The sequence below is a fragment of the Eucyclogobius newberryi genome, unplaced genomic scaffold (assembly GCF_026437365.1).
Source record: "Eucyclogobius newberryi isolate DKJ021-1_F unplaced genomic scaffold, fEucNew1.0.hap1 SCAF_3, whole genome shotgun sequence".
Taxonomy (NCBI): Eukaryota; Metazoa; Chordata; class Actinopteri; order Gobiiformes; family Gobiidae; genus Eucyclogobius; species Eucyclogobius newberryi.
The window spans coordinates 28,908,710-28,929,644 of NW_027315945.1; the positions used below are offsets into that span (position 1 = coordinate 28,908,710).

Sequence of the window (20,935 nt, forward strand, 5' to 3'; positions counted from 1 at the left end):
GCTTGTTCCGTCTTCCTCCTCCTCCTCCTCACTCAATAAACGGAGACAGCTGTAACTTGTGTCCATCTCGTCCTTCAAATGCTGCGTCGGGCACCTCCATTTCTCCTGCACTTCCGCTACACTAGATTAGCACTGATTAAATGAAAATAAGTTTGCTGTCTTAAGTTCGGGAGCAGGACCACACCCCTTTCACGCCCCTTCCTGCGGCTGCACTATTTAAGCATCCAAGTCACACACACCGGTGTTCATGATTTCGTGCCCCTCCCTCACACACACTTTTAATCATTCTAATTTATCTCCGAGATGGGGGTATCGAGGCCCGGGAGCCTACACCCCTCATCGCCAGAAGCCCCAAAACGACATCCATTTCTGTACATTTGTGTTGTTTATGTTTCTCGTATGCCAATAAACACTTTGCATCGTAGCTCGGGTGGTGGTCCTAAACTGAGGGTGATGTAGCGTGAAATTCTGGACCAAACCGTCTTGTTGGACTCTACATGTTCTGTAAATGAATGTGCACTTCACAGACATTTCTTGAGGGCCCCGTTTCTGCTCGGGGCCTTGGATAGATGCGTTTTCATGGATGTCGTGCCCTTTTCACCAACACAACAAAGCCCGTCGCCGGGACCACGAGTGCCGCTTGCATATCGCACACACAGGAAGCCGTGGTGTGATCATTATGTCACCAAACACCTGCTGCGCCGTGCATCCACCATGGCACGGACACGCTCTCCCACGCCAAAGCAGCCACGCCAAAAGCAAGTGATCCCAGACGCTTTTGTTTATTGGGACACACAACAGTGATCGCTCATGAAAAAATTATGTAATAGTTGCTCACAGCCAACTGACAAAAACCTGCAGCACATAACGGGCCCTTTGACAGTGAAGACGATCAGCTTGCTCATGGTTAAGTTGGTGAAAAAGTTTACAATCTTCAGGGCATGAAAGCTAAAACACGTGAGGATCCATCCATCCATTTTCTACCGCTTGTTCCCTTTTGGGGTCGCGGGTGACTGGAGCCTATCCCAGTGACTTCGGGCCTTAGGCGGGGTACATGCTGGACAGTGGCCAACTCGTCGCAGGGCCAACACAGAGACATAGACATTACAGACAAATATTCACTCTCACATTCATTCACTAGGGCCAATTTAGAGTCACCAATTTTGCCTAACACATGCATGTCTTTGGACGGTGGGAGGAGCCGGAGAACCCGGAGAGAACCCACGGTAACACGGGGAGAACATGCAGACTCCACCCAGAGAGATCATGTGATGTTGGTTTGGTCCGGGAATCGAACCCATGATCTCCTTCTTGGGAGACAAGAGCGCTACCCGCCTTTGCACCCAACACGTGAGGATGAAACGGTTAAATAAATTAAGTCAATGAGGGGCAAACGAAAATGATTATAACTTGGACAGATCTTTTTTGAAAATAAAATAAAGTCAATATGTGTGTATCTCCATGGTGAAATTTGCGTGATTAAATATAATATAAAATTTAAATAACCCGGAGGAAAAAAACAAATATACAAATACAGAAAAGGCTTGACTAACTTAACAATAATAACAGCACAAAAGTTTCCGTGTTCTACATCATGGCGTTCCTCTCGTCCTCCGCATTCAACGGTGTCTTCTTTTTGCCAATGCGTCTGACCACAATTGCAAACGCAATAACTGCAAAAGCAAATACAAAAAAAAGTTCAGTTACTGGATGAATCAACACAGTAATAGACACAGAAATACAGTATAAGCTTTGTGATGCAGCTTTATGAAATAGCTAGTTTCCTTTCCCCCTTTTCTTAAACAGGATTTGAAAAAGAGTACGAGAAGCATCGATAGTGTGTCTGGACGTGTAATACTCCATAAAACTTCAACTTATGATGCAAAAGCAAAAAAGACAAGAAACATTTTGATGTGTGATTAGTTTGTCAATAAAACTCACTGCAGAAGCCGACGATGCCGCCGAGGATCCCGATCGTGGCTCCCATTCCCAGAATAAATCTATGTTTGCCAGGCTCAACGTAGCAGTAGCCCAGCGCTGTGCAGTTACACACTTGCACTGGGGAGAGAAGTGACTACATGTTACACTGCAGCAGATCATGTTGCACTGATTATGCAATTTAAGATCATTTTAAGACACATTTAACCATAGCATTTTGTATCTATAATTATTTATAAATGTTAATTGGTAGAAAAGGTTTCAAAGGTAGTAATCTGGATACTGTTTCAGATATCAAGACATTTTCAATCTGATAGAGGTTTTAAGACGCAGCATTTATCCTCTCCTGAGCTCAAACTGGACCTGGAGGAGCTATATCTGAAACCTGCCCTTGTTTACTAGTCAGCTCAGTGTCTTCATGCGTGTTATTTGTGTTTTCTAGAGGAAGGTGTACGGCCGACTGTAAACCCGAACTCGAGTGCCTTTTGTGTTGTTACAGTCTTTTGTGCAGTGGCTGTAATTCTCACTGCAGCGTAAAATGTGGACCCACTTTAAAAACTTCATCTTTCATATATGATATGTCAAAATAGTTATAATATTATAACATCCCTAAATATAAGTTATTCATTTTTATCTATACCAAGACCCACTCACCTTCAAGAGCGTTGTTGACGCCCACGCCTGCATTGTCTTGAATATTAATGGACAGAGTGAAGGTTTTATCCGCAGTTGGAGGCTTCTTCAGAGTCAGTTTAGCTGTTGAGCCTTCACCAGACACAAATCAAAATGTATTCAAATCTATTGTTTTACCTCTTCATGAGTTTAATTACGGTGTTGCCTACCATCGACAGTCGTCAGCTCCCAGTTGGGCGACTTCTTGCCGTGAGAAAAGGTGAAAGTGAAGGGTTCGGAGAAGGGAGGAGCGTCGGGGTCATTGGCCTTGATGAGGACAGGCGTGGGTTTGTTGTAGCAGATGAAGGTCTTGGTTTCGGTGAGTGTGGGGTGGTGGTCATTGACGTCCAACAGCCGCACAGACAACTCACGCTCTGCGGACTTCTCGGGGTTATCTGTGAGAAAAGCAGAAATTAATCACTTCTAGTTCAAAACATGCAGAATTTTAACTGAATCAGATAAAATCTTAACACATTCTCCCATCCTTTCGCTGCCCCTGGTGGTGCCCATCAGACAGGACACTTGACATCCCGTTTCAAAATACCTTCAAATCTCTCTTTTTTTCTACATAGTGCTGGCGTGGACAGAAAAGCGGACATGTTGTACTCACTCTTCTCAAAGGCAGTGAGAGTGACAGAGAAGGTCTCCAGTGTTTCTCTGTCCAGTTTGTTTTTGGCCTTGATTTCTCCAGTGGCACTGTCCACCTCCAGCCAGCCCTGGGAATCCCCGTCCAACTTAAAACTGCACGCGAAAAGAGTTGGATGCAAAGAAAAGATTAGATTGGACAGGTATAATTCATTCAGTTTCCAAATGTTTTTCAGCACGATATTGAAGATATGTTTGCCAAATGTCTCACACAGTAGCACATCATCTTAGTGGCACTGGACCAGCTCTGAGGGATATTTATTATACATTTATTCTTATTATGTTTATTATTGCCAAGAAGCACATTTGCATGTTCTGTAAATCTTATTAAAGGTGTGAGGCAGTGGCTGAGCTGCTACTTGAATTGCGTAAGCTTCAAGTGTACTGAAGTGTGTAGTGTAGTGTAGAGTAGTGTAGTGTAGTGTAGTGTAGTGTAGTGTAGTGTAGTGTAGTGTAAAGTAGTGTAGAGTAGTGTAGTGTAGTGTAGTGTAGTGTAGTGTAGTGTAGTGTAAAGTAGTGTAGTGTAGTGTAGTGTAGTGTAGTGTAGTGTAGTGTAGTGTAGTGTAAAGTAGTGTAGTGTAGTGTAGTGTAGTGTAGTGTAGTGTAGTGTAGAGTAGTGTAGTGTAGTGTAGTGTAAAGTAGTGTAGAGTAGTGTAGTGTAGTGTAGTGTAGAGTAGTGTAGTGTAGTGTAGAGTAGTGTAGTGTAGTGTAGTGTAGTGTAGTGTAGAGTAGTGTAGTGTAAAGTAGTGTAGTGTAGTGTAGTGTAGTGTAGTGTAGTGTAGAGTAGTGTAGTGTAGTGTAGTGTAGTGTAGTGTAGTGTAGTGTAGAGTAGTGTAGAGTAGTGTAGTGTAGTGTAGAGTAGTGTAGTGTAGTGTAGTGTAAAGTAGTGTAGAGTAGTGTAGTGTAGTGTAGTGTAGAGTAGTGTAGTGTAGTGTAGAGTAGTGTAGTGTAGTGTAGTGTAGTGTAGTGTAGTGTAGTGTAGTGTAAAGTAGTGTAGAGTAGTGTAGTGTAGTGTAGTGTAGAGTAGTGTAGTGTAGTGTAGTGTAGTGTAGTGTAGTGTAGTGTAGTGTAAAGTAGTGTAGTGTAGTGTAGTGTAGTGTAGTGTAGTGTAGAGTAGTGTAGTGTAGTGTAGTGTAAAGTAGTGTAGAGTAGTGTAGTGTAGTGTAGTGTAGAGTAGTGTAGTGTAGTGTAGAGTAGTGTAGTGTAGTGTAGTGTAGTGTAGTGTAGAGTAGTGTAGTGTAAAGTAGTGTAGTGTAGTGTAGTGTAGTGTAGTGTAGTGTAGTGTAGTGTAGAGTAGTGTAGTGTAGTGTAGTGTAGTGTAGTGTAGTGTAGTGTAGTGTAGTGTAGTGTAGTGTAGAGTAGTGTAGTGTAAAGTAGTGTAGAGTAGTGTAGTGTAGTGTAGTGTAGTGTAGAGTAGTGTAGTGTAGTGTAGTGTAGTGTAGTGTAGAGTAGTGTAGAGTAGTGTAGTGTAGTGTAGTGTAGTGTAGTGTAAAGTAGTGTAGAGTAGTGTAGTGTAGTGTAGTGTAGTGTAGTGTAGTGTAGTGTAGTGTAGAGTAGTGTAGAGTAGTGTAGTGTAGTGTAGTGTAAAGTAGTGTAGAGTAGTGTAGTGTAGTGTAGTGTAGTGTAGAGTAGTGTAGTGTAGTGTAGTGTAGAGTAGTGTAGTGTAGTGTAGTGTAGTGTAGTGTAGTGTAGTGTAGTGTAGTGTAGTGTAGAGTAGTGTAGTGTAAAGTAGTGTAGTGTAGTGTAGTGTAGTGTAGTGTAGTGTAGTGTAGTGTAGTGTAGTGTAGAGTAGTGTAGTGTAGTGTAGTGTAGAGTAGTGTAGTGTAGTGTAGTGTAGTGTAGTGTAGTGTAGTGTAGTGTAAAGTAGTGTAGAGTAGTGTAGTGTAAAGTAGTGTAGAGTAGTGTAGTGTAGTGTAGTGTAGAGTAGTGTAGTGTAGTGTAGAGTAGTGTAGTGTAGTGTAGTGTAGTGTAGTGTAAAGTAGTGTAGTGTAGTGTAGTGTAGTGTAGTGTAGTGCAGTGTAGTGTAGTGTAGTATAGTGTAAAGTAGTGTAGTGTAGTGTAGTGTAGAGTAGTGTAGTGTAGTGTAGTGTAGAGTAGTGTAGTGTAGTGTAGTGTAGTGTAAAGTAGTGTAGAGTAGTGTAGTGTAGTGTAGTGTAGAGTAGTGTAGAGTAGTGTAGAGTAGTGTAGTGTAGTGTAGTGTAGTGTAGTGTAGTGTAGAGTAGTGTAGTGTAGTGTAGTGTAGAGTAGTGTAGAGTAGTGTAGAGTAGTGTAGTGTAGTGTAGTGTAGAGTAGTGTAGAGTAGTGTAGTGTAGAGTAGTGTAGAGTAGTGTAGAGTAGTGTAGTGTAGTGTAGTGTAGTGTAGAGTAGTGTAGTGTAGTGTAGAGTAGTGTAGTGTAGTGTAGTGTAGTGTAGTGTAGTGTAAAGTAGTGTAGTGTAGTGTAGTGTAGTGTAGTGTAGTGCAGTGTAGTGTAGTGTAGTATAGTGTAAAGTAGTGTAGTGTAGTGTAGTGTAGTGTAGTGTAGTGTAGAGTAGTGTAGAGTAGTGTAGTGTAGTGTAGTGTAGTGTAAAGTAGTGTAGAGTAGTGTAGTGTAGTGTAGTGTAGAGTAGTGTAGAGTAGTGTAGAGTAGTGTAGTGTAGTGTAGTGTAGTGCAGTGTAGTGCAGTGCAGTGCAGTGCAGTGCAGTGTAGTGCAGTGTAGTGTAGTGTAGTGTAGTGTAATATCTATCTATTTGTCTATTGTTTTGACTCAATACTTAAGATAAAACTTGATCAAAATAAAAAAGATTAGCTAAAAACCTGAAACAATAAAACCTGAACCAGTCTCTACCTGATTTCTTGTCCCTCTGGGTCCTTGGCCTCCGCTTTGAGCAGCACGGTTCCCTTGGCGACGTCTTCAGGGACAGTTATGTCCAGGACGTCCAGGCTGAACTCGGGGGCTTCGTCCACGTCAGAGACCATGAGCTGCAGCGTTGCTGAGGACTCACTGCCGTACTCCAGACCCTTCATCAGAGGCTCCGGGTTACGCGCGTCGATCTTCAGGTTGTACGAAGAAGACATCTCAAAGTCCAGAGGCTGATGAAAAAAGAAGAATATTTTTGTTTATTTTATTACTTTTATCTTTTATAGTTTGATTGTATTTGTTGTTTTTAACGATTTATTATTTTATTCATTTATTTTTTTATCATTATGGTTAGAGGCACTGGTAGATCAAGTGTTTTTAATTTTCTGTGTGCTGCACTTTGGAAATGCTTCAGTTGATATGTGCTGTGCTGTATAAATAAAATTAATTTGATTGGAATATTTCACCACCAAAATATTCTTGTCTTTAACACATCGAGGCATATTCACACTCATAACTTCCACTACAACAATATTGACAAAACTGTTCAATTATTGTAGAGAAATAAAACAATATATGTGCATTGGCTTTCAATATACGCATACAATTTGGCCAGATAGTAGTTTCCTTCACGCTATTTACATTTAAGTATAATATATTTGAAGAATTTTTTTTTTTTGGCATGTTACAATCAACTAGTTAATAATAATATACTATAAGAGTAATTCAAATATAAAATAGATTAAAAGTGCACCTTCACAATGACCAGTTGGCCGACTCCGTTTTCTTCCGTCTCGACAGCGAAGAAGCCGTCTTCGTTGCCCTCAGAAATGTGAAACTCAATTTGAGAACTGCCGCTCTCCGCCTCGTCTGCGTCTGTCGCCTTCAGGGTCGCCAGTGTGTGTCCGACGGCCGTGTCCTCTGCCAGAGTGTGACTGCCGTACTGCACAGCAAAAACAGAGCAGGATTGATCAGTCTTATCAGGATTTACCAGCAAAAACACAGCAGGATTTATAAGTTTTATCAGGATTTATCAGCAAAAATACAGAAAAACACAGGGGGATTCATAAGTTTTGTCAGGATTTATCAGCAAAAACACAGCCAAAACACAGCAGGATTTATCAGTTTTATCAGGATTTATCAGCAAAAATGCAGAAAAACACAGCAGGATTTATCAGTTTTATCAGGATTTATCAGCAAAAATGCAGAAAAACACAGCAGGATTTATAAGTTTTGTTAGAATTCATCAGCAAAAACACAGCAGGATTTATAAGTTTTATCATGATTTATCAGCAAAAACAAAGCAGGATTTATAGGTTTTATCATGATTTATCAGCAAAAACAAAGCAGGATTTCAGCTGCTGTCACTGTCCATAGTTTGAAATCAAGATGAGATTTCTGTGGTAGAATCTGCTGCTTAAAATTCAAAATGCAGATGTTTTGACTATAGATTTGTAATTAATATATCTGCAATTACTGATTCACAATCCACAAAAATTGGCACAAAGTTTGAACTTGAGTGAAATGATTGTTTCTGGATAGTGTCAACAATGTTCCTGTATGAAATGTTGTACCCAATTAAACACAAAATGAACCCAAAACATTACATGGGAACATTCAAGGGGTTTGTACTGTAAGAGATGCTATGACTGTGATTTTATTAAATGTGACAAATTGAATTATTTGTTGGGAAGGACAAATAAAGTTTCTTTCATTTTTGGACTCAAGCAGTAACAAAAAATAACAACGTTCAACATTTGCGGATTTTCTGTTTGAATAATTCTTTCTAAAATTGTGCCTCACTCAAAGACTAATATTGATCTTGTCCTTCGTCTCAAATTTTGTACTTTTTTTGCAATTATTTTCAAAAGGCGTGTTTACTCACGTCGTTTTTCTCAAACAGAGGAAGCTCGTTGTTGACGTCAATGACCTTGATGACGACCTTACACACTGTGCTAAAAACTGAGGCATAAAAGATATTAGTAATGGTCTATGGCCGTGGGTTGGGAATAATAAAGCACACAAAAACACTTTGAAATTACTTTTCTTCAATTGCTTTTCCCTAATAGATAATAGAGAACTGCAGACGCACACATTAAAGTAGTGTTTTTGGACAGTTTCTTCTTCTTTTTCAGGAAATTTTCAAGCCATCTGTGTGTAGAATTTTAACCCTGGGTTTCAGTTGAAATGTGAACTGTTGCTTTACATACAGTAAAACATCTTTGTTCGATCTTTTAAACGTTCAAAAGTCCTGTAAATGGCATTGATCAAAGGAAAGGTAAAATGACTCAAATCAATGAAATGCTCTGACTATTTTCTCAACTAAAAGTTCATTATGCTTTGAAAAAAGAATACTAAAGTAGGAGGTAGTGGTCAAAGAGTATCGATATTAAACCAAATCTGGCATTTTCAAAGACCACAAAACGTAATAAAACTACATGTGAAGGAGCGGTGCAACATAACAACATAAAGCTTTTGGAACCAAAGCTTTTACTGAAGTAAGAATACTGTTACATTGAGAAATATATTACTCAAATACAACTTAAAAATCACTTGGAAAAGTACAATTGTCTTTAACGCTTTTGTGTCAGTAAAATGTACTTTCTGAAGAGATTGTACTTTTCAGAGCAGTTTTCTGACACCGTACTTTTACTCCTACTTGAATCTTATTTTGTTTGAAGTAACAAAGTCAAGTTTTGGTTCATCTTCACTCTGAGTAAGTACAAGTGACAAAAGTACTATATGAACATTTAATGCTCTGATTGGTTTTGGTAGTTCTTGGAAATACCAGAATCAGTGCATTACTTAAAGTTGTGTTCGTCCAATTACATGAACTCAAATCATAAATCCCACTCTTAATACATTTTATGTCCGAACTGTAACTCAGTATTCAAGTATTAATTTCTCTGATTATATACTTGTAGGACTACAGTATGTGGTGTATTTGTGCTGTACCTGGGTCGCTGACTTGCACAGACAGCTCGTAAGATTTGGCATCATGTCTCCTCAGCATCTTTAGAGCGCGGACCTCTCCGGACGTGGGGTCGATGGAGAAATCGCTCGGAGTTTGGGACAAGATGGAGTACATGAGCTGAGCGTTCAGGGTTCCCTCCTCATCGCTGTCATGAGCCAACAGCTGCCCGATCAGATTGCCTGCAACGCAACAGGGAAGCTCAGTTAAATGGATGTGGTCATTAGTTTAATAGTTCTAACAAAGAATTCAAGTTGTTTTCCTTAGCACTAGTCCTTGACAATTGAATTAAAATGCCTTTAATTCAGTACTAACAATAAAATTAGATTAAAATCAGCTTCTAAATGTACATAAGATATGCATTCATTAACATAAACAAATGTACTTTTATAGTGAGTGAGCCATGTTTGTGTAGTTTGTGGAACTAGTGAAATGGGATTCCAGCGATCCTATTGGTTCTGGACCAACATGTTCAAAAATATATAACGAGGTCTCAAAAGAATGTCCAATGTTATTTCTGTACTTAAAGGTGTGTTCACACTTGCACATTCACCACATCAAAATTGGGATTAAACCAAGGTTAAACCCAGAGCTAAAGCTGACCTAGACCAGGGCTAAAACTAGACCAATCCAAGTCTACATGAGAACTAAACTGGGACCCAGACACAAGGATAAACATATAAACTCCACACAGAAAGGCCTCAGGCGGCCCAGGAGTCGAACCCTTAACCTTCTGAGAGGCATGAAACTTGGCTGTATCATTTGGCAAACTGACATGTTTGTCATAAAACCTATGACGTTTTTGTCACTTACCCACAGGTTCATCCTCCTGCACTTCAAAAACGCTCTCCTCATTTTCACACTGAGGCTTATTGTCGTTCACATCTTCGACAATGATGTGGATCTCCATCGGTGGGTCCAACTGGTTTCCATATTGGTCCTCAGCTAAAACCACCAAGATGTACTAGAGGAGAAAATCAGGCTGGTCAAATAAAAGTTTAGTTTACAAATGTTTGCTGTGTGTTGTATGTTTTACCCTGTCCTTGTCCTCTCGGTCCAGCTCCTCTGTCAGATCGATGTCTCCATCTACAGAAATGCTAAAGGGGAATTTCAGCTCTCGCTCTTTTTGCACCAGTCTGTACTCTGCGTTTGGATCATTAGATTGAACCTGAAATTCAAGATGAAATAACATATTCTCAACAGAATGTCAATTTTAAATGTTTGTGAATAACCATTTGAGCAGTACAAAATACCTTCAGATAAACATTCAAGTATGATTGATACAGATGTATTACAGGAGTTTTTGTTTTTATGCAAAGAATCTGTTTTTATTATTTACTTGTGTGGCCTACATTTACTTAAATCCACTTAATTTCTACAGTTTGAATATTCATAGTTGTGTTACGTTCCCTTGAGCAAGAGTCATTTTTTCATTCTTTTTTCCCCCCAAATGGAAGAAAAAATACTATCAAAATAATACTGTAAAAAAACGGAAAACAGAACATTTTGATAAAAAAAAAAATTCAGTGATAAAAGTCAGACTTTGCAGGCATTACAAATCCCAATCAGATTTGGCAATAGATTAAATGTGGTCTACTTTTGTGTTGTGTTTGTTTCTGAGAAAAAGCCTACTATCAGACCTCAGCAAGCAATCCATTCATTTTAATGTAGAATAGCGACTCTATCACCCCATGTTCAGCACCTACAAGTGCAAACGCAGACTTTAGTATATATATATATATATATATATATATATATATATATATATATATATATATTGTGCCATATACAGACACAACTCCATGGAGAAGAAGAGTGATCGAACGGCCCAAATCTATACTATCACCACCTGCTGCATTTTAACATCAACAACACAGTTTACTTTTGTGGGGTCCGTTGAGACTCAGCTGTGACTCGACTTGAATCAGTTGTGCTTGAAATACACAAGGTCAGATCTGTGGAGAGGCGACCATCACAGTAAAAATTGTTTTGTTTGGAGCAATAAAAACTGCAATTTAATCAATTCAAGATATGCTATGTTTAAAGCCATATTGCCATATTGTGGGACAGTCCGGGTAATATAATAACATCTCCATGAGCACAAGCAGGTGCGGACCCTCATAGTGTACCTTTAAATGAGCGCTCACCTTTGCGATGGTGTGTGGATACGACTCCTTCAGGTGTTCTTTGATAGTGATTGGCCCGGGGTTCATCCAAAGGTTTTGCTTGACAACGACCTTCACGAATGTGCTTCCAGTGAGAGCATTCTGCGACTCGCCTCCCAAATCCCGAACACGCACGGTCAAAGTGTAGTCAGGGTCCTCCGCTGGGTCGAGGTTCCGCCTCCTGATTTCTACCATGGAGAATAAAACAATGCACGTTAAACTACCTTTACATACTTCATTTTGCAGCTTGACAAATGTTGTTTAGTTATTTATTAGACGACATTCAAAGTGATTCCGCTGTCCACCAGGGAACTAAACCTGAACTAGACCAGGATTAAACCTGAACTAGACCAGGATTTAACCTGAACTAGACCAGGATTAAACCTGAACTAGACCAGGATTAAACCAGGATTAGACCAGGATTAAACCTGAACTAGACCAGGATTAAACCTGAACTAGACCAGGATTAAACCTGAACTAGACCAGGATTAAACCTGAACTAGACCAGGATTAAACCTGAACTAGACCAGGATTAAACCTGAACTAGACCAGGATTGAACCTGAACTAGACCAGGATTAAACCTGAACTAGACCAGGATTAAACCTGAACTAGACCAGGATTAAACCTGAACTAGACCAGGATTAAACCTGAACTAGACCAGGATTAAACCTGAACTAGACCAGGATTAAACCAGGACTAGACCAGGATTGAACCTGAACTAGACCAGGATTGAACCTGAACTATACCAGGATTAAACCTGAACTAGACCAGGATTAAACCTGAACTAGACCAGGATTAAACCTGAACTAGACCAGGATTAAACCTGAACTAGACCAGGATTAAACCTGAACTAGACCAGGATTAAACCTGAACTAGACCAGGATTAAACCTGAACTAGACCAGGATTAAACCTGAACTAGACCAGGATTAAACCTGAACTAGACCAGGATTAAACCTGAACTATACCAGGATTAAACCTGAACTAGACCAGGATTAAACCTGAACTAGACCAGGATTAAACCTGAACTAGACCAGGATTAAACCTGAACTAGACCAGGATCAAACCTGAACTAGACCAGGATTGAACCTGAACTAGACCAGGATTAAACCTGAACTAGACCAGGATTAAACCTGAACTAGACCAGGATTAAACCTGAACTAGACCAGGATTAAACCTGAACTAGAGGGGTCCAAAGCCAAAGGAGGACACATTACATCAGTGGTTGTGAAACTGTTCACACTTTGTACTTTGCATGATTTTATCCCATACTATATGTATATAGTAAGTGTAAGTGTGTTTTTATGTGTTTGCTTGTTTGTTTGTTTGCTTGTTTGTTTCTTTGTTTCTTTGTTTGTTTGGTTAATCTGTATTTTGTATTTGACAGGGTACTCACAAAAAAAAGTTTCTCTCTTTGTGTTGCCCCTGTATAAATAAATGATAAATAAATATGTAAAAACATACCACCTAAGATAATAATTGGCATTGTCTCTAAATAAAACAAATACTCAAACTGCAGGCGGGTACCACTGTTTGAGAAACACTAACCAAGAGCATTGCAATAAGTTTAATAATTAATTTATCATAAAAATATAATAATATTGCATTACATTGTACATTGTCGCATTTATAATCACAATTAAACCCGTCTCGACTGCTGAGTCAGGGCGAAGCTGCTGTTTTTCTCTGGAGCGTATCACAGGCTTTAACTGAAGCTTAAGAACTCCTCTAATCCAAACTCATCAAGCACACTCCCAATGAGCCGCGCTTTAATCACCACTTTCCTTTGTCACGTTTCACGTCTACTTTAACACCATAAACAACATTATTCTGTCTTTGGTTGAATTTACAAATTCCTGTTACTTGATACATTTGATAGATAGCACTTTGTGAAAGGTGCTATACAAATAAAATGTACTTACCGGTACTTACTTAATTACTTACTTACTTACTTACTATGTTTGAATTTAGGGGTGTCATAATATGACAAAAAACATTGCGATTTAATGATTATTCACAATTACTAACAGCATGTCCAAATCAACAATAAAATCCATGGTAACGGATTACAAATCCTCAATATGTTTCCTGCTTTATGAAATAAAACTTTCTGAATTAATTTGACATAAACAGTAAGATAAAAAAGCATTTTACATTTTGAAGAAAGACTGGTCAGAAAGGACTTAATTTAGCTTCTAAAATTATGACAACCTTTAATTGAACTAAAAGAGACCTAATTTAGTTAGAAAATAGTCACTTTTCCTCTAAAAATGTCACAATAAAAAATGCTTTGTCTTTACCATTATATCACGATTATCGATTAACCTAATAGACTTGACATCCCTATTTGAGTAGAAATATTTCCAACTAAATGCACCATAAAAACTTAGACTTTTATATTAGATTACCGTATTGTCCGGACTGTAAATCGCACCAGCCAAAAAATGCATAATAGAGAATAAAAAAAAAACATATATAAGTTGCTCTGGAGTATGAAATGTGGTTGCAAGTATGAAAATAACAAAAAATAAGTCGCTCCGGAGTATAAGTATAAATATAAGTCGCACCCCGGCCAAAACTCCGGACCACGAAATGTAGACTTCACAATTTATAAAAACATTTCATATCTGTCAGTTAGACATTTTAAGACGTTTGTGTGTTGAGTTTGATCAATGTTGTGGCTGCACAGACCTGCTCTCTGCACACAGGTGAAGAAAGGGTTCTCCTCATAAGGGACCGTCTGCACTGGAGAACAGAACTGGTCAAACTTGGTCTTCAAGGCGTCGAGGCTCTGGTCCTCTCCTCTGCTGTACCGGATGCCCTCCCTGGCCTTCAGGTTCTGGGCCCCTGAGGGAACAAAGGCCTCAGTTAGAATAAGATACAATAAGATACAGACACTGCACTAAAACATAAATTAAAAATGAATTCAACTGAAATATTTGAGTTGGATTTGTGCCGCTTTCACTTTATTAGATTAGATTTATTTTCTTATTTCCAATTCCTCCAAATCATTTATTGCATTATAGAGATGTTGAATTTTGTAATCACCTTCCTGCAATGGAAACAATAGATGGATACCTTTGGAAATAACTTTTTGCAGCAAGAAAAAAAATTAACCAACAAAAAATGAAAAAAATAAAAAATCAAATAAAAATAAATACACACAGATAAATTCACCTTTGTTGTAAATTTTAAATTGGAAATATTCAACCAACCACTCTGGTCACATCTGCCAACGAAGGAAATCATCACAGACTTGTTGTTCTTTTCTGTCTTTTGTCTTTTTTTTAATATATATATATATATATTTATTTTTTTTCAATTAAAAAATTATTGTTACCAAAAAGGTTACTTTAATTTAGTTTTATTATTTTTGGATTTATAGTTATCTTGTTTAAATTGGTTATTCGCTTTTTAGACTACCGTATTTTCTGGACCATAAGTCGCACCAGTGTGAAAATAACAAATAATATCACATATAAGTTGCTCCGGAGTATAAGTATAAGTATAAATATAAGTATAAATCGCACCCAGCCAAAACTATGAAAAAAGGTGCGACTTATAGTCCAGAAAATACGGTACTTACAATCATGATAAAAACACAGATAATGTGTTTGGGCCAAACATGTAATAAAGTAAATAAATGTAGTTCTATTTTTTAAAAATGTAGTGAGAAAATTTTTGAAAAAAAATGTTAGAATAAAACACTAAATGTGACTCCACTGTTCTCTTTTGCTATACTTTCCTTTCCAGAGTGCAAAACGATCCAAATCGGCTCTACATTTCATAAATCGATAGTTTTGGACTAAAATAAACATCTGTAAGAACATAGACAACAAACCTCCGCAAAAAACCAACATATTTGTCAATGATGTTGTAAAATTCCTGCTCCAGATTGGGACACGAGTGGACTCACGTGTTTGGAACTCAGCGAAAATCACAAGAGTCATTTTGTCAATCTGTCAACGATCAACTTTAATCTTGACCTCACGCGCCGTTTAATCGGGTCTTACTCTGGCACTGTGCGGCCACGTTACACGCCGACACATTCGCTCCAGCAACTATTTGAAGAAAATGTCACTTTAGTTTATCATGACGGCCATTAGCTTCTCAAATATCGGTCGCTATTCTTCCTGGTTTGGTTTGATGTTTTTGACACAAACCCACAATCACAACTCATCTGTTTCTCTTAACGGTGTGTGTAGGGCTGCAATTTACCATTCATATTGCACATTCACAATATTATAAACAATCAATGTAATTTAATAATTTAATTACTCAACATTGTATCCTAATCAAATGCACTTTAGGTTGTGTTGAACTTGTGTAGTACTTTGATAATTAAACCGTGTTGGATTTCCTCTTAAAAACTCGTATTAAAGTAAATGTTTATGGCTTCTCTCCCCAGAACCATCAGTGACAAATCCTTTATGCTGACAAGATGAAATGTTATGAATATGTCCTGCACGTCATCTTCACAAGTTATGTTTTTCCACCTTATCTTCATGGTCTGTTATTTCATTTATTGTTTAATGTTTTGCGTGTTTGTTTGATTGATGGGTCTGATTACATTAACTTTCAGTGTGTTCAGACCTGATTTGGTTCTGGTTTGAGCCCAGTTTAGTCCTGATGTAGACTTGGTTTGGTCTTGTCCCGATTTAGTTCTGATCTAGTCCATGTTTAGTCAGTATTGATAATAACACATTTTGACTCATGTCTGTGTAATCGCTCCCCAGGTGTAGTTCAGGGCTTACTTCCAGTTTAATGGCACTAAATGTACACTATGCAAATAAGAACAATTACACGTGGAATACTTGGGTTCTTTAGTGTCTGTGGTGTTTGTCAGCTGTACCTTCTGCTGTGGTGGAGATCTCCCCGGTGTCGGCGTTGATTTGGAACAGGAACGCGTGGTGTTTGTTGGGAATCTGGCTGATTAAGCTGTACTTGAGATGAGCATTGGCAGTAGCGGGGTCGTCCAGATCGGTGGCGACGACGCGGATGAACGGGACGCCTAGAACACGACAACAAAATCAAATGTACAACGCAACTGTGCACCTCAAGTTGGATCCCACCTGGACAACTGAGGGATTGCACACACACGTTACATATTATTGAGACTTATATTATTATTATTAGCCTGAAAAGCAAAACAAGACTGGAAAAATGTGGATCTAAATTTTGTAGACAAATCATAACTTGTTACTAATATGTCACCGGGTTTGTGAGTAAGAATAAGCATTTCAATACAGATCAATTTAACGGTGCACTAAGTAAAACTCTGTAAGGCTTGAATAAATGCAAGACATACAAGAAAAGAAGGTGACTTTTCTTGTATGTTTTGCGTTTATTCAATTACCGTTGTTTTTATTGCTCCAAAATAGACTGAAAAGCACAGTGCTCTCGCCTCACCACAGATCTGACCTGTAACTTGGCCCTGTGGTGTCATTTACATCAAAAGTTGCATAGTGCACCTTTAATGAGTCAGCTAACCAAGTGTTTGAAGTCAGAGCATTAGAGACGCTTATGAAATAGAGTTATAAAGGTTTTTTTTGGCGTTGGGTCTTGAACTGTCTAAACCTGATTGTTTTGTTTATGGGACAAAGCTTGTTGTTGTCACATTTTCTTCACTGAATAGATGATTAGAAACACTAATAAAGGCTACTACTTTACATAAGTATGTTCTGAGATGCCATGTCCTTACCAGCCGGGCTGTTTTCGAGGACCACCGCTGTGTAGTCACTGGCGTTGAAGGCTGGTTCGTGGTTGTTGATGTCCAACACATTTATGGTCACGTAAATGGGGCCTTCTACAACATTGTCCCCTTCTAAAGCTTCCACCTAGATTTCACATAAAACAATTAATTATTGACACATTCAGACCAGATTATGTCATGTTACCTTGTAATGGAAAAATGTACTTGAGTTAAAGAGTATACAATAGGCCAGACTACACATGTCACTAAAACATTGTGACAAGTTGATTCTATTTTAGAAAAGAACAAAACATTTTGCCATTTTTCCCCCAGTTTGACAATTTTGGTGACGTTTATAATGTTTCTTCCTGGTTGGACATAAGGTTATTCCACAGCTGTCACCTAGCAACCATACCATTACACAATAATTATGACTGGACAAATAAATACTACCTGATGACACCTTTTTCTGTTCTCTGTGAGTTTCTGTTTCTCGCCTGCAGCTTGATTTTTTTTGTTGCTTTTACCACACAACTACTCTTTTAGAATATATTTTTCACATTCTTAATAGAGTTGGATTTCATCACAGTTCATTTGGTAACGTCGCTCACTGATGACATAGACAGAGCTCTACTTCCTAGACCGATCAACTATTTGTTCATTTTTCTTTACAAAAACCACCACTTGACAGATGTAAAACTACGCTAAATATTTCCCACAGGCGCTTTCCAACCAAACTGAGTAATCATTAGAAAAACATGAAAAGCTGTCACGTGCTCTTTAAATGACCTTACCCCAATAATGTAATGGTTATTTCTAGACCAGTCGAGAGGATGCTGCAGGAAAAGCCACCCGTCTTGCGAAATCTTGACGTCTTCGCTGCCTTCTCCGCTCAGACGAAACCCATTGACGCCCGAGTGTGTCACCTCGAACTGTGAGGGTCAGGAACAGTCTTACAATGTGACACCGCGGGGGGGCGCGGAGTGAGTCACACGCAGTAAATGGGACGCTCACCTTATGGATCGGGTAGGGAACGGGCGTGGCCTCTTGGACGTCCAGAGCGGTGTTCTCAAACGGGCCCTGCTTGTCCTGGAGCCCCTCCCCTGCTGCCTGTCCCACGCAGACAGAGGTCATACAGTCGTACAGTGCACAGGAGGGATAAATCATTCCCACACGTTTGGCTCGGGAGTTATTTATTGAACTCAAATACATGAGATGTGTGGAAAGTTACATCCAGAAGGACCAAAGTCTACTTGACTGACAAGAAATTACACCATCGTCAGCCTCTGCAAACCCACCAATGACACAAAATACTGCATAGACCCAGACGTGAAATGAATACTGCTGCTGTATTTGCATTGTTGGTTAACCATGATATTTAAAGAATCCATCAGAAATATTCTTAAATGTGTTTGCAAACGTTTTGGTTGAGGTTCAAGTATTGCATAAACTGTGAAAATGAAACCAAAATTGCAGATATACGTAACTTTGTACAAGTTGATCACATTTCAAATCAGTGTGTTCTGCAGCATTTGCTTCATAGAGATTAGATATTATCCATGTATGTACAGTATGATTCTCCCATGTCTAATCCAGACCATGTACTCACAACACTGAAGACGAGAGGTAGTAACAACAAATGGACTTTGGTTGTCATTTTTGTTCTGAAATAAAACACAAAAGTGGCCGTTAAGAGACAACTGTCCAGGTAAAAGTGCTGCCATTTGACTCAGAGGGATTGAGAGGCTGACAGAAAGATCTTTAAACCCTTTACACTTTAAAGCACCTTCTGCACTGGAAACCAAGAGCAGCAGCCAAACGCAGAATCACAGAAATCGCAAAATCACAGAAATTATGTGAGACGATACAGTATGAGGAAACTTTATTATGTTGTACAGCACAGGTTCATCTGCACAGGTTCATCTCGTACTTGGGGAATATAAAACAAGGAAAAAATGTAGCATTTGATGGGACAATTAACTGACTGAAGATGACGACCTCTTATAAAACTGCATAAGACTTTAAGGAGTGTTGCAATTTCTCAACGTTAATCCTTGAATTACAAATATAGGACAGTGAAGGTGACATTGAGTCAAGGCTAATGACCTCTCTGGAGCTCACCTTAACCACCTTATTCACCCGTAATAACGCAAAGTGGAAAGTTCACAAAGACTTTAAACTGATCACTGTTTTATAAGTAATCCCAACATAAAACATTTTTTGTTCTCACAGCGTCAAGTAATTCAAGTCACTTTTTCCACGTGGGTTCAGCTTTCTAAATGACATGTTATCGAAGTTAGATTTATGTCCAACAATCACTTTTATAAATCAAGAAAAAGGACAAAGGAAACCGTTTGTTCCAGTGCAATGTTCCTGATACTAGGCCCAAAGTCAAGTCAAGATCACCAGCACTGAGTTAACAGCTACAGATTAAATACTCCAGGGCATTGCTGCTGTAGCAGAACAACACAAGGCTGAACTTATAGTCAAAACTCAAATGTAATTCAGACAGAAAGAAAGAAAACAATAGAGGCGTTATAGCTCCTTACCTTCCCAGAGAGATCGACCGAGTCACACCTCAGAGTTCGCAGTGATCAACTTCATCCGCCTTTGGTCAAACAGTAACCAAGTGCTAACCTGCAGTTTTATTGTATCTAATGATTGTCTAAACACCCTGCCCTTGTACAAGCGCCCAATGGCAGCATGTCAGACAATACAGCAATTACCTTTGTAATGTAACTTCATATCAAAAGAGTTATTGACAAAAGTCACCAAATATACTGGAATTGAAATGCTATGATACTGTCAGGATTACACAGATTTAAAAACACAAAGAAAGGTAGAATTTAATGTAACAATTTACATAATTTAAAGAAATAACCAAACCGAAAATTCACAAATGTTGAACCATCAAATTATTTAAGCTCCAAAAGGTAAATAATATTGACCTGTTTAACTGACAACTGTACATGTGTATTAGAATATTCACTGTTTCATTTTGATACTTTTAATACTTTTTGTCACAGAGAGGACATTTTACTCTGTGTTTGTTTCATGTGATTAAAACTCAATAAATGACAAGATATTTATAATAAACCAGGTCAAAACTTCTACCATAGAATTATGTTCTCTGCCTCAATATTAAACTATTGGCTCATTAGACTGCAGTGAACCCGCTCTGTTATGTAACCTACTCATGGTTTCAAAAAGGTGAAACTCTTGCACCCGTTGCCATAGCAATTTACCAGACAAAACCAAAAATATTTTGAATGCACAAAAGTCCTGAAATATCACCTAATAAACAAAAAGGTGAAAGACCATGAACAGTTTCTTTGAGCTTCCATCAAATCTTAACCTTTGTTTTCTCACTGTTTGTAACCGTTTTTTTTTTTAAAGTTATTATATCACAACATTTCTTCTTCTGTGATTCACTAAACAAGAAAGAAAGACGTTCGTCTGACAACGTCCACTTTTCCGTGTTTTACCTCCTAATTTGATCTCAGACTTTGACCTTTGCCCCTCCTACCGCTTTCCTTTAGATTGTCCATTTGTAGTGGAGTCTGATAAGGGGCAGCCTCTAAACAATAGTTCATGCTGACAGTCCAAGCATACACGAGGGTCATTCAGCTGGTCAAGGCCTAAATAATGCACGCCGTAGATAGTTAGCAAAAGGTCAATAAACAGTGCTAAATGTGAGCGATGGCGTTGTCCTCTTGCCTGTGCTTTAGGGCGCCGAAGACAGCCTGGATATGAGTCAACCTCACACGGACAGCTTTTAGTCAAAACCTGTCACTGCAGTGTTGCATTTGGGAGACATTTGAATGAATTAATTTATTTGATGATGATGTAAACGGCAAAAAAACATAATTAAAAATCTGTTTCGACATGTTTGATATGTGCAAAAGGGAATGAAAAGAACATTAGTGCACTGCTTACACCTCCAAATATATTCATCATTTAAAAGGACTTGAATTCAGAATGCTGTCTGTGCCACTCCAACCAGCGCCGACACTTG

The 20,935-nt window shown here is 38.7% G+C and overlaps 1 protein-coding gene across 1 annotated transcript; it reads right to left on the reverse strand.

The window, feature by feature from the left end:
• Nucleotides 1-1,351: 1,351 nt before the first annotated feature.
• Nucleotides 1,352-19,561, reverse strand: cdh17 (cadherin 17, LI cadherin (liver-intestine)). Its single transcript, XM_072460961.1, has 19 exons — nucleotides 19,470-19,561; nucleotides 18,530-18,584; nucleotides 17,935-18,030; nucleotides 17,715-17,852; nucleotides 16,930-17,065; nucleotides 16,081-16,239; nucleotides 13,920-14,075; nucleotides 11,212-11,417; nucleotides 10,101-10,232; nucleotides 9,878-10,028; nucleotides 9,049-9,246; nucleotides 7,979-8,055; nucleotides 6,848-7,036; nucleotides 6,082-6,326; nucleotides 3,221-3,351; nucleotides 2,781-3,005; nucleotides 2,593-2,703; nucleotides 1,942-2,058; nucleotides 1,352-1,673 (listed from the first exon to the last, which is right to left on the reverse strand). The coding sequence occupies exons 2-19, from the start codon at nucleotides 18,575-18,577 to the stop codon at nucleotides 1,588-1,590; spliced, it is 2,601 nt and encodes an 866-aa protein (XP_072317062.1). The 5' UTR covers nucleotides 18,578-18,584; nucleotides 19,470-19,561; the 3' UTR covers nucleotides 1,352-1,587.
• Between the last annotated feature and the right edge of the window lie 1,374 nt (nucleotides 19,562-20,935).